Source organism: Octodon degus, unplaced genomic scaffold (assembly GCF_000260255.1).
Source record: "Octodon degus isolate 3935 unplaced genomic scaffold, OctDeg1.0 scaffold00214, whole genome shotgun sequence".
Lineage (NCBI taxonomy): Eukaryota > Metazoa > Chordata > Mammalia > Rodentia > Octodontidae > Octodon > Octodon degus.
Window position 1 is genome coordinate 1,232,720 of NW_004524790.1, and position 13,785 is coordinate 1,246,504.

The 13,785-nt window shown below is 47.8% G+C and overlaps 1 protein-coding gene across 1 annotated transcript in view; it reads left to right on the forward strand.

The window, feature by feature from the left end:
• Elavl1 (ELAV like RNA binding protein 1) overlaps positions 1-7,219 on the forward strand; it is a 36,878-nt gene extending 29,659 nt beyond the window's left edge. Inside the window, exon 6 of the mRNA XM_004644881.2 lies at positions 2,601-7,219. Within this exon, the coding sequence (XP_004644938.1) occupies positions 2,601-2,925 (325 nt within the window). The 3' untranslated portion in view covers positions 2,926-7,219. The remainder of the gene's footprint in view (positions 1-2,600) is intronic.
• The last annotated feature ends 6,566 nt before the right edge of the window (positions 7,220-13,785 follow it).

A 13,785-nucleotide genomic window follows, 5' to 3' on the forward strand; every position in this document is an offset into this window, starting at 1 on the left:
ACCGTAGCATTTCAGGGACAGTGACAAGAAGTCTTACGTTCAGCGCAGGTGTGGCGTTTTCGTAGTATTTTCAGTCTGCTGAGTTGCTGACTGCAGAATGCAGGGCTGACCTTGCATCTGCAGAGGAGGACTCACTGGAAGTACAGCGGTGGCGCCAGGACCAGGCTCTCAGGAGGGTGCTCAGGCATGGCCTGTTTGGTTTCCAGCAGCACCGGGAGAGCTGTGGGTGTAAAAGACCACTTTGTACCTGCCCAAGGATGTGTAGGGGAGAGCTGATCTTCACCCAAGCTGGGGTTTTTTCTTTTTTTTGTTGCCAGGGATCACTGCAAGTTTGAGGCCAGTCTGGACTAGTGAGACCTTGTCTCAAAAACTACAAAACCAAAAAGATAGCAAAACCCAGAATGCCGAGTCCCTCTATAGGATACCGTAGTGTTTGCATAGTGCCCGTGCACATCCCCCTGTAGACCCAGTCATCTCTAGCTGATGTACCGTGTCTAATATAGTGCTGTCCTGGGAGCAGTTGCTCTGCTGTGTTGTCCAGGGGATGGTAACGAGGGGGAACATCCATACATGTTCAGGTTTTCTTTACTGTGTTCTTCCATTGATGTGGATTGAATCACACATGAAGAGCCGGGGGTAGGGTGGGCCTAGTGCAGTAGCAGGGCATAAGGGAGGTGTCTGAGTACTTGGGACCGGAAAGGCAGCACTCTTCTACTTCTCTTTAAAAATTAGCTCAATTTAGTTTCCCATAGACCATGGCTATTAATGTGACCTGTTGGCCTCTGTGTCACCTGTAAGCCACTGAGTCACTTCACCAACTCATTTCCTGGTGCGGCTGGCTAGTTAAGCTGATTTTTGTGGGATTTGGGGGTCTTTTTATTTTTACGTATTTAGTGCAGGGTCTGTAGGGTCTCACTACACAGATCGGACACGTAGTGATCCTCCTGTTTTCAGTCTCCCCAAGCACTGGTATTACAGGTGCATGCCACCATGCCCAGTCTCAGTCACTGTCTCAACAGGCCCCGGGGGTGGGGCTGGCATGGCAGGCCTGAGATTGAAGCCCAGTTCCTGCTCCTGTGTCTGCCTAAACAGACACTTTTAAACTGCTGAGCTATCTGGCTGGCCGTTATGGGTTTTTTGTTGTTGGTTTTTGTTTTGTTTTTTGCGATAGAGTCTTGCTATATAGTTCAGGCTGACTTAAACTCACTGGGGTTTTTTTTGTGTTGGTTTTTTATTTTTTATTTTTTTGGGTATGCTTGTTTGTTTTTTAGTCTTTGTGAAGACAGGATCTCACTATGTAATTCAGGCTGGCTTTGAGCTCGGTTTGTAGCCCAGGCTGCCCTCAAACTCACAAGGATCCTCCTGCCTCAGCATCCTGAGGGCTGGGATTATAGGTGTGCACACCACACCCAGCCTCATCCTCCTCAAATATTCTTAATTGGTCCTAAGTCTGTTGCTTATTAGTTATGACGTGTCTAGAAGGCAGTGGGACCACGCTAAGTTGTGTTCCTGCCTCAGCCTCTATTTGCAGGATTGCCAGAATAACAGAGTGTGGCTGTAGACCAAACTCTGTGTGGCAGCTGAGTGGGGTGCCTGCGGCTGTTGGTGCTGTCCTTACAGGACATCTCCAGCTGGCCCAGAGCTGTTGGGGGCGGGAGGGGGGGTTCTCCTTGCCCTGTAGGGGCCCTAGTGGTGCAGGGTCGCGATGAGGGGGAAGGTGCTGTTTGGAAGAAGAGTGGACTCTGCTCCCCACATGGACACATAGAGAACATTAGGCATTTCTTTTTTTTTTTTTTTTTTAATTTTTTTTTAACATTTAGTGTGTGTGTGTGTGTGTGTGTGTGTGTGGCCAGCTCAGCCCACCAGGGGGCGTGGCTGGCTGGCATATGGTGCTGGGGTATTGAACCGTGGTCCCTGTGCTTTTCCAAGCTTGTTCCAAATAGGTGCTTTAGACCACTGAGCCATCTCTCCAGCCCCGGCATTTCTTTAACCTGTAAAATGACCTTAAAGAGGCAGCCAAAAAAAAAAAAAAAAAAAAAAAAAAAAAAAAAAACAAAACAAACAAAAAAAAAAAACAATAGTACTTGCACTACAAATTCCACCAAAAAATTAAAATCCTTTCAAAATGTAAATTAAAATACTGGCTAAAATAAAAAAAAAAAAAAAAAAAAAAAAAGAGGCAGCCATCTCTTAAATAAGGGAAGGCCCTGGAACCTTTCACCAAGCATACGCAGTAGAGGCATGGCGTGTGCTACAAGAATCCTGTCTCCATGGGGCCAGGGAGACAACTCAGTGGAATAAGCGCTTCCCTGGCAAGTGCAAGGGCCTGAGTTCAATCCCCAGTTCCACAAAAAAAAAGAAAAAAAAAAGAAAAAAAAAAATCCTGTCTCCAGCAGGTATCCCATCCTCACTAGCACATTAAGTTTCCTTTCCAAGTCAGCAAGGCCCTTGGTATAGGCCAGCAGTAGAGCTATAGGACCAAAAGGGGCCAGCGTGCATGGGCATGTGTGCCGAGCTGTGTGTCTCACCCCTTCCCCCCCCCCCCGGGTGCTGGCAGCCTGCACAACCTGGACCTGAACGCTGTGCTCTCTGTTCGCTAGGTTCTCCCCCATGGGTGTAGATCACATGAGTGGGCTTTCTGGTGTCAATGTCCCAGGAAACGCGTCTTCAGGCTGGTGCATCTTCATCTACAACCTCGGGCAAGATGCTGATGAGGGGATCCTCTGGCAGATGTTTGGCCCCTTTGGCGCCGTTACCAATGTGAAAGTGATTCGAGATTTCAACACCAACAAGTGCAAAGGGTTTGGTTTTGTAACCATGACAAACTATGAAGAAGCTGCAATGGCCATAGCAAGTCTGAATGGCTACCGCCTGGGGGACAAAATCTTACAGGTTTCCTTCAAAACCAACAAGTCCCACAAATAACTCGCTCATGCTTTTTTTGTACGGAATAGATAATTAAGAGTGAAGAAGTTGAAACTTTTTTGTTAGTGTACAACTCATTTTGCGCCAATTTTCACAAGTGTTTGTCTTAGTCTAAATGAGAAGTGAAAAGGTTTTTATACTCTGGGATGCAACCAACATGTTCAAATGTTTGAAATCCCACAATGTTAGACCAATTTTAAGTTTCTTAAGTTATTTCCTTTAAAATATATATTAAACAGAAACCTAAGCAGACTGCGTTGACTAGCCAGTCCCTCTGGGTGGAGGTGCAACTGAAGCATGCTTTATCTAAGGCTGTCTAACACTCGTTCACTCGATGTCTCCACAAACTGGGTAAACAAGTGAGCTTTCAGTTTTAGTTTTTAATCTAAAGATGTTAGACAGATGCCGAGTGTGCGCTTTCTCAACTGCTTCAACACCTTAAGCAGTGTATGCTTTGGTTGACAGGAAATTGCTTTCCCAAGTGAGTCCCACTGCCACCTCCTGCTAACTGGGTCCCAGGCTCTGCCAAGTGGTCCTCGGAGTGGCAGTGACCCCGCCCGCCACGGGCCACCACCAGGGAGGGGGGCCACGCTGGCCTGGGCCGGGCATCCATGGGAACGGACCAAAGAGTTTCAGGGAAACTCCAGTGTATTCCAGAGTCAGCCCTGAGCTCCAGGCACTCCTGAAGACGTGTCGCCGCCCTGCCATCCTGATTTCTGTCCACACTTTGCATGCACGGTGCCCCACTCGTCGGATCCTGTTGTTCACAGTGATTTCTCCAGTTTCCAAGAGCATTTAACACAGCTTGAATGCATAAGATAGCTCTATTTTTTAATAACACATAAACATTTGAGCATTGTATTTCTCGCATCCCTCCTTGTGAGCGCTAGGCCTTTTTCTATCTTAGTTGGATTTTGTTTTGGAAATTTGCTTTCGTATGGACACTCAGCAGAAAAGTAACTTACTTCTTGCCAGTTATCTATTAACAAAAACCTTTGATTTGTAGTTTTAAAGATTAACCCTCAAAAGTTCTCTTCATAACTGCCTTGACATTTTGGGTTGTTCTGTTCTGTTAATTTTCTTTTGCTTTTTTGTGTTTTTTGTTTGTTTTTACTTTTGCATTTAAGACCATTAAATTTGATTTTGTTTTGCTCGAGTTTTGTTTTGTTTTTTGTTTTACCTTTTCTTTCTTTTTGGCTAGGGAAGACACAGACAGCCCAGCATTTAGGGAGGGGTCGTAAGATCTTACAAAACAAGCACTTACCTTGGAAGAAAAAGCATTTCGAAACCGTGGTATAGGATTGGGCAGCCACAGAAAGGTGGCTCTTCTGGGAAGCTGGTAGGAAGAGACTACTAGCTAGGGCGCACCCCGAGCAGCAGCTTGGGACGCGGTCAGGTTGGAGAAGTAACCACACGAGGAATGCTCAGTCCTGGCAACTTTGAGCCATGACATGAGATGTCAAACATGTAATGACAGGTTTTTTTAGTTCTTAGTGTCATAGGATGACAGCGTTATTTGTCTATTTATTTATGTATTTATTTATTTATTTATCTATTTATCAAGCTACTTAAGTGGAAAAACAAGTAACAGGTGCAGCCATCTCCAGAGCAGGTCTATGTCTCCAGAACCTCTGACAGTGTGAGGCTCCCTGTCCCTTGTCCCCTTTCCTTCACCCCACCTAGAGGGACCATTTACATTGTCCTCAAGTGTCACAGAGGCTGCTGTGTGCACTGCACCTTGTCTCCTTGGAGTGGGCCACTGCTGTGTGGGACCACTTCCTTCTTCCCCAGGAACCCTGCCCTGCCTGGCCTCATCCAACATAAGTAGGCCCTGCTCTGTCTCCCCAGAGCATTCCCTCCCCTCAAAACTGAGTGTTTTGCTGGAAAATAGGCCTTATGGGTTCCTTGAGCCGGCATCTCATGTGGAAAGGGGGTCTCTGGGTCCCAAATCCTCCGTCATGGGCCCCTAACTCCTGCGCATTCCTGCCAGCCTGCATCCAGTGTCCCATCCTTGCAGAGGTTCCCGTCACAGGCACAGACCGTGGAGGGCTTGGTGAGTTCACAGCCAGTGCCTCGGTGGATCGGTTTGCTTCCGGGTGGTCAGCACAGTCCCCGGAGCTTCTCAGTTGAGTGACTCAAGCCTCATTTCAGCTGAGCTCCATTGTAAACAGCCTCTTGCCAAGACCCCAGATAAGCCAGGGTATGGAAGAAAGGCTTTGTTTTTGAAACAGTGCTCCTGGAAAGCAGTTTGCCACCAAGGCTTCAATGCTGGCCATGGGTGGTGAATTTCTTGTGTCTCCTCTAGACCCTACAAAGAGCAGAGCCCCTGCCTTAGAAATTACAACCCAAAGGCTGGGGCTGTTTCATTGCCACACGATTGCCAGCATGCTCAGAGCCCTGGGTCTCATCCCCAGCACTGCAAAGAAAAAAAAAGTCATGACCAAAAAGCAACCATTTAAAAACTGCATAGATCCATTGTGTTTATATCAAGTGAAATGAGTGCTTCTCCTTATATTGAGGGATTTTGATGGAAGAGAATGAAGAGTAGATGATAATGTGTCCGGCATTTGCTCAGTGAATTCCAGTGAGGCTGTGGTTGAGCTCTCTTCTGACTCAGTGACCTTCCCTGGCACTTCTATGCGCTCAGCAGCTCCGAGCTGGTGAAGCAAGCTCCAGCTGAATTGTCCATTTCTCCCCACGCGGCTCTGGCCCAACCACACTTTTCAGTGTATCGTGCCAAGCAGTGGCCTTCTGTGCTGGCTGCACTTCATGTCCCCCTACTGGGACTGATTTCCCCATCCGTGCCCGCCACCTTCCTAGGTGAGAGCCGGTCTCCTTGGGCCGGTGCAGGTGGTGCTGGGTGAGCTCGGCTGCCTCCTGCCACAGGTAGGTCTCTCCCGCCGAGCGCAACTGCCTTAACCTTTAAGAGTCTACACTTAGTGTAGTTCAGGAGACCCTGGGTGCCCAGGGATGGACCCAAGCTGCCCTGGGGACCTCAGAGCTGGCAGTTGAGGGTTTCCCTGCTGGATCCCAGAAACAGATGAACCCCAAGGCAGGCAGTTATTAGCAATGAATTGCCACTCTGGTTTGCCTTGTGTTGGTCCAGCATTGGCCTTGAGAATGGAAGTGGACATCTCCCCACTGTTCGCTCGGCCTGATTTCACTCCCGCGTGCTTGGGCAGCCAGCCTTCCTGCTTCAGACAGAGGGCAAGTGCAAGCTGTGGAGGCCTCCGTCCATGGGAGACGCTGGTCCTTCCTCTCTTCCTGCCTTCCCAAGACCCGCCTCACCTCCTGGAACCGGAGGCAGCTCCTCAGGAGAGAGTCCCAGGCTTCCTCATTTCTGGGGGGGTTCCTGTCCCCCCAGGCTTCCTGAGACAGCTCTGAGGTCGCTGTGCTTTCTGCCTAGTGGCATTGATGATTGGCACGTTCTCACCAGCGCAGTGGAACCTGAGTCTCAGTCCACACGAGGCTTGTTTGCCCTGACCTCTAGTGATTGTATGACAGTCCCACGACCTTGCAGTGATCCAAGTTTTTGTTGTGTTGTCAGTCATTAAAAAAAGAGAAACTTGTAAGTCACTGAACACAGGGACCTTTGTTAGGCTGGTGGGGCGCGAGGACTGCGTGTCCCTCCCCTGAAGAGCAGCTTGCCCCTCTGCTGCTTGAGGTCACCTCCTCCCGGTGACTTCCGTTGACAGTGGCTTGCTTGGGGGAGGGGTGGGTGTTACCAACTGATTCCCATGTTGTACAGTGGATGGCTAGACATTTTGTATATTAGTGTGTTTTAAGTTATTGATTTGTTTTATATAAAATAATTTATTTTCAGGTACCATTTTTCATTTTAACTTTGTTTTTACATCGGTTTGTTTTCAATAAAGTCTGACACTGCTGTCCAAAAGTCAATAATAAAATGAATCCCATTGTGTTCTTTTGAGGATGCTTATGTAAGTAGCTTTTTAAAAAATTATTTTCAGAAAAAGGGAAACAGACCCTGAAGTTTTCCATCTCCCCTTTGCCTTTTTATTTTTTCCTTTAAATTCTTGTGAATAAATGTTCTGTAGTGTTTTAGGAGGAAAAAGCAAACCTAGATTTTGATAATCCAGAAGATTTCAGATTAATAAGCTTTGAAAGAAGACCATTTTTCAAAATTTTAGTGAAGTGTGAATATTTTTTGTCAATGGCTTTCTCAAAGAGAATGAAACTTTTGCACCATTTTCAGAGTTTTTATAGAGATGCCAAATTGATATATTTACATGTAATGGAAACATGAAAAAGTTTTATTAAACAATTGTTCATAGCTGTGTAGACATTTTAATTCAGTTTCCAAAGCTCTCAAAAGCGTATTTTTGAAGTATGGAGTGATGACGGTTTGGGGCGTAACTGATGATTCCAAAAGACTCAGTTGTCCGGCACTCGGTTCCTTCTGCAGGTATCAGGTTCGTGTTCAACTGTATGTTACCGATGACTGGAATTCTGTGATATTTTGGTAATAAATGAAGTGGGACAATTGAGATGTGATGGTGTAGGGGTGATCATGTGTGACTCACGCAGCCCACGGCCTTGGCACTGTAGGGAGGGACAGAGCCTGCAGACCAGTGTGCCCCGCCGCCAGGTCTCCCATGGCCACCTGCTACTGCCCATATTCTTCCTCTATCCTGGTTGAGTTCACAAGTCGGAGATTCAGAGGCCATGTCCCCAGGGTCCCAGTCCTTGGGCACTCCCATAGCCTGGCCTCTCCTTGCCTCTGCCCATGTTGGAGCCTGCTGTGGGACTAAATTCCTTGGGGCTGGGGAAGCAAGTCTGACTCCAGCTCAGTCGGAGGCAGGACACCAAGGGTTAGGAGCGTAAGGATCTCGGGCCAGGCTGCCACCTGCCCACAATCCCCTGCCCACCCCACCCCACCTGACTTCCTGGCCCCTTCAGGGTCCTTCCCGCAGCTGTCCAGGCATCTGCTGGGAAATGCACTCCTATCTCCATCTATCTTTGGACTCCTTGTGGACCGTGGAATTTAAAATTCTACCTTGTGCCCTCGTTGTTTCTTCTCATGTTGAGGCTGTTGCTGGAGGCCTCAGAGAGTGGATGCAGGAGAGCAGGAGGAGGGCTCCCAGAGTCTGGAGCAGAATCACACCTGCATGAGGCAGCCAGGACGGCACACAGAAGAGGGTCTTGGGGTGGGCAGAGTGGCAGCTGATGGAGCTGTTGGGAGGACACACTGGTGCTGTGTTCTCTGTTGAGTGGAGTCAGTAGCATGACGCTTAGGGACGTCAGCCCTAGGCGAGGCAGCAGGCCCAGAACAGGCTTCTACAGGCCTGGAGCTGCTCAGGACGACCCTGGAACTCCGAGCTGAGAAGCCTCGGAAGCGCTGGGCTCAGGTGTGAAGGCCAAGCCTGTGTTTACCTGATTCACATGTGCTCTGCGCACTACTGCATCCCAGAGAACAGCTGCATTGTCACCAAATGCCAGTAGTATAATAGGGACACTAGGTGGCACACAAGCCGCCAGGATGCATGGCAACCCTCACAGAAAACCGCCTTGGGCCACGTCCAGTCAAGATCTCACACTGAGCCAGGCATGGTGGCGCACGCCTGTGGTTCTAGCACTCAGGTAGAGGCAGGCCTCAGTTGCAAGCTCAAGGCCAGCCTGTGAACTTGGCAAGAGCCTATTTAACTTTAAAAATAAGGACTGGGGATATAGCTCAGTGCAAACAGCTATTGGTTCAGTCCCCAGTGGGGGAGAGGGGGGACCTTCCCACATGAAAAGTGGTTGGTTGTTGTGAGACTAGGTCTTCACTGCGTAGTCCGTCCTGGCCTTGAATTCAGTGGGTAACCCAGGCTCCCTTCAGACTCGTAGCAAGCCTTCTGCCCCAACCTCCTGAATGCTGGGATGGCAAGTGTGCTGCCATACTACATGTTGCTCTGGAAACGTGATTTATTAAAAATAAGCTTTAAATATGTCTTAAAATTATTATTATTATTTTTTAAAAAAAGCTTTAACCATTTGCATTAGCCCAGGTCAGCCTGGGTAACTTAGCAAGACCCTTTTTCTTTTATTTCTTTTTTTTTTCTTTTTTTTTGTTTTGTTTGTTTGTTTGCACGACCCTTTCTGAAAGAAAAAAATGTTTAAAAAGCTGGGGATGTAGCTCAGTGGCTGAGTATCCCTGGTTCAATCCCTAGTACTGTGGGGGGAGGGAGGGGAAGAGAGCCTCAAACACAGATTTCAGGGGCTGATGCATAGGGAGGGGGTGATGTGCACGTGTTCTGTGTCTTCATTTTCCTGGAGATTTACGGGTCCAGGACAGTGGGGGAGCTCCCAATACCAGAGTGACCCCAGGGGCCAAAGGGGATCAGTACCCAAAATAGTTTTAGGCTGGGCAGTGAGCTGTAATTTCAGCACTCTGGAAGGATTGCAAGTTTGAGCACAGCCTAGATAATTCAGTGACTTAGAGCCTGTCTCAAAAATATAAAATACTGGGACAAAAACAGACAAGGAAGGGGGCTGGGGAGATGGCTCAGTGGAGTAAGCACTTGCCAGGCAAGTGCAAGGGCCTGAGTTCAATCCCCAGTTCTGGGGGGGTGGGGGTGGGGAAACAGACAAGGGGATCAGTGGAACAGAATTAAGGATGCAAAAAAAATGCCCCAGCTATCTCATCTTTGCTAGAAACATACACTGGAGGAAAAGATTGATGCTTTAAGAAATGGTGATGAACCTGGCTATCCATGTGCAGATATTGAGTCTGAACCCATAGATTTAACCATGTACTAACCTAACATCAAGATGGGTCAGAGGGGCTGGTGAGATGGCTCAGTGGTCTAAAGCACCTACTTAGAACAAGCTTAGCAAAGCACAGGGACCGTGGTTCAATCCCCCAGCACCACATGCCAGCCAGCCCCGCCCCCTGGTGGGCTGAGCTGGCCACACACACACACACACACACACACACACACACACACACAAATAAAATTTTTTAAAAAATGGGTCATACAGGCCAGCAATATAGCTCAGTGGACTAAGCTCCTGCCTGGTAGGCACAGGGAGCAGGCCTAGATCCCCAGCACCACATGCCACACCAGCCCCACATGCTGAGCTGGCCATCAAGACCAGGCGTAGTAGCGCATGCCTGTAATCCCAGCGCTGTGGAGGTTGAAAACAGGATCAGTACAGGTCCAAGCTGTGTGGTGAGACCTGGTACCAAAAGGGTTGGGGTGGGATCAAAGAGCTAAATGTTAGAACAGAAACAACCTGCCAAAAGATAAAGGTAAAACTCTTGAAGTCATAGGCATAGGAAAAGACTTTGTGACCAGACCCTTGGCTGCACAAGAAATTGAATCAATACTGGGAGCATACCAAATTAAAAAGCTTCCCCACAGCAAAAGACCAACAGTAAAGAGATGACCTACAGAATAGGAAAAATGTTTTGCCATTGACTACTCATACAGAGCACTCATACCTAGAATACATAATGCAAAAAATAACCCCCTCATTTAAAAAAATGGGGAAGTGAAATTTAATAGACACTTCTCAGAAGTACAAATGGTGCATAAATACATGAAAAAATGCTCGACATCACTGGCCATTAGAGAAATGCAAATTAAAATAACACTGAAGTTCCAGTTTACTCTTGAAAGAATGGCTGTCATCAGGAGATCAAATAAATACTGGTGAGGCTGTGGGGAAGAAGGAAACCCTTTGCCACTGTTGTGGGAGCGTAAACTAGTATAGCCGCTGTGAAAATCAGGATGATTCCTTGGAGAACTAAAACTAGAAATTCCACTCGACCCAGCTGTTGTCCTAGGCATCTTTCTGAAAGAGACCTCAGGCCAGCTCGGGAGGCTGAGGCAGGAGGATCCATGCAAGTTTGAGGCCAGTGTGGGCTACAGAGTGAGTTCAAGGCCAGCCTGAACTGAATAATGAGACCTGGCCTTAAAAAATCATGTTCCATCAATCCATGCATGTCCATGTTTACAGCAACACAAGACAAGAGCTAGATCTTAAAAGTGGCCAATGTGGACAAAGAAAATGGTACTTCCATCCAAGGGAGCACTGTGGTGCAGGAGACAAAGTTGAGTCATTTGTAGGAAAACACCTGGAGAGCACAGCAGACAACAAACTTGAATGTCACATGGTCTCTTGCACAGGAGGCCCAGAGTCTGAATAAAATAGAGTGTGAGTAAATAAATGGAGGCAGGAAAGCAATGAAAAAGGAATGAACTCTTGTGTAAGGGTACACCAATCCTCGCAGGAATGTAATCATATACTGCAAATGTGCACTGATAAAAGCTTTTTTAAAAAGGTGCTATATCCCTGGTTCCGCAAAAAAAATAAAAAGGTGCTATAGGTTAGTAGGGTAAAAGGTCCTGGGTTTGCCCCATACACATGTGCTCCTTGTCCCTACCATCTGAACCTCTGATGTGCTGGGAAAGGTTTAATACCCAGCTGTCTCAAAAAGTGAAAAAGCCCAGGGTCTGCAGTGCGTGCTGTGACCATAGTGGCCATATTCTCACTGTGGCCATTTGCACTAACAAGGCATCATCGAAGATTGAACTGCTAAGAGACATAGCAGCCCAGACACCACACAGTCACACAGTGTGGAAGGATGGATGAGGCATGTTCTGAGGCCCGCATCACTCACAGTCTTCATTGTGAACGTCAGTGCATTTTTTTTTTTTTTTTTTTTTGAGACAAAGTCATGTGTAGCCCAGGCTGGCCTCAAAATCAGCCTCTGAAATGCTGGGAATACAGATGTGCCACCACACCCAGCTTATATAGTGTATTTAGTTATGAATAATTTATTTATTTGGTACAGGGTCTCACTACGCAGGACTAGTAGCGATCCTCCTGTCTCAGCCTCTCCAGTGCTGGGATTACAGGCGTGCACCACCATGCCTGGTTTTGGTGGCCAGCACAGTGCGCCCGGGGTTCTGGGGCCAGTACAACATGCTGTACCAGGGATTGAACCCTGGTCATTACATTTGCCAGGCAGGCGCTTAGACTGCCGAGCTATCTTCCCCAGCCCTATAGAGTGTATTTAAACCTAATTGGAATGGACCAATCATGCTGTGATACAGAAGTCCTTGAGATGAGCTGTGGGTTTTTGGTGGAAGAGTGACAGGGAAGCCAGACTGCCAAAGGTAAGCCCGACGTAATGAGACTGCTGCAGGAGCAATACAGCAAACTGTGTGCAGTGTGTTTATACAAGTGGAAGAAGTATGCTGTAAAACAGTAATAAAAGGTAAAAAACATGGGCTGCTGCTGTGGTGGGTACCTGTCATCCCACTCCTCAGGAACCTGAGGCAAGACCCTGTGTCACAAAATACAAACTAGCTGGATGCAGTGGTGCACACCTGCCATCCCAGCACTCAGGAGACTGCGGCAGGGCCACCATGACCTGTAGGCCAGCCTAGGTTACATAGTTCAAGCCCAGGGCCAGGGAGATAGCTCAGGAGAATAAGCACTTGCCTGGCAAATGCAGAATCCTGGGTTCAGTCCCTGGTGCAACAAAGAAAAAGAAAAGCCCAGCGTAAACAACATAAAAAGACTATCTCAACAATGCAAAAACTAAAAAAAAGGGCTGGTGAGATGGCTCTGGTCTAAAGCACCTACTTAGAACAAGCTCAGCAAAGCACAGGGACCGCGGTTCAATCCCCCAGCACCACATGCCAGCCAGCCCCGCCCCCTGGTGGGCTGAGCTGGCCACACACACACACACACACACACACACACAAATAAAAAAAATAAAAAAATTTTAAAGGGATTAAAGTAAAATGACCTTAATCTTAAAAGGATTAGTGGCCATCACATATATAGCAATGCCTGAAGTGACATGTGGCACATGACTGTAAATAGGCTCATGCATACAGATAGTGCAGGATATGGTGGGGTACACCTACAATCCCAGCACCCATGGAGACTGAGGTGGGAATCATGGATTGGAGTCCTTGCTGGGACTGTTAAAGATGTAGTGAGACAAGGAATGAGGAATTGGGGCTATTACCCTTGTTCTGATAGCATCCATTTGACAGCAGTTTTACTGTCAGATGTTAAGTATCAGCTGTGTTTAACAACTGCCAAGTTTGGGCCACAGAGATAGCTCAGCGGTCTAAGTGCCTGCCTGGCAAACACAGGACCTGGATTCAGTCCCCAGCACCACGTGCTGTGCTGGCTACTGAAACCGGGTGTGATGGTGCACACCTGTAATCTCAGCAATGGACAGGCTGAGACAGGAGGATCACTAGGAGTCCGAGCTGTGTAGTGAGACTCTGCGTCAAATTGTAGAAACAAACAAAAAGCACTGCCAAGTTCTTGAGAATGTGCCAACTGGCCAGCCTTCGGGATGGAAAACATTCTCAACCCTTTGCAGTCTGGTTTCTCTTCTACCAAAAGCCCGCAGCTCATCTCCCCAAGGACTTCTGTATCACAGAGTGGGTTCTGTCCTGCTCATGCCTTGGCAAGCGCAAGGGCCTGAGTTCTAACCCTGGTTCCGGAAAAAAAAAAAAAATTGGGAGACCAGTTAACAAAACAAACAAATGCAGATCCTGTCCTGCCCATGCCTGAGCAGTGTCCCATACCGCTGGTCCCACCCGCCTTACCCTCCAGCCGCCCTCCTTGGCCTCCTGGACGCTGCTCTGCCTAGGCTGGGAGTGCCTGTTGGATGCAGTGTCCCAGGGCCCTTGTCTAGTGCTACGGTTTCCATGACAACTAGAATGTATTTCCTGGCAGGACCCTCTCAACAAATCTCTGCACCCGAGCTGCTTCACTAGTCTTCTCCTCTTTACTCCCTAGTATGGGGGATTGAGCCTCAGCATATTGCAGCCATTGTTTTTTAAAAAATTTTAGAGACAAGGTCTCGCAATGTAGCCCAGGCTG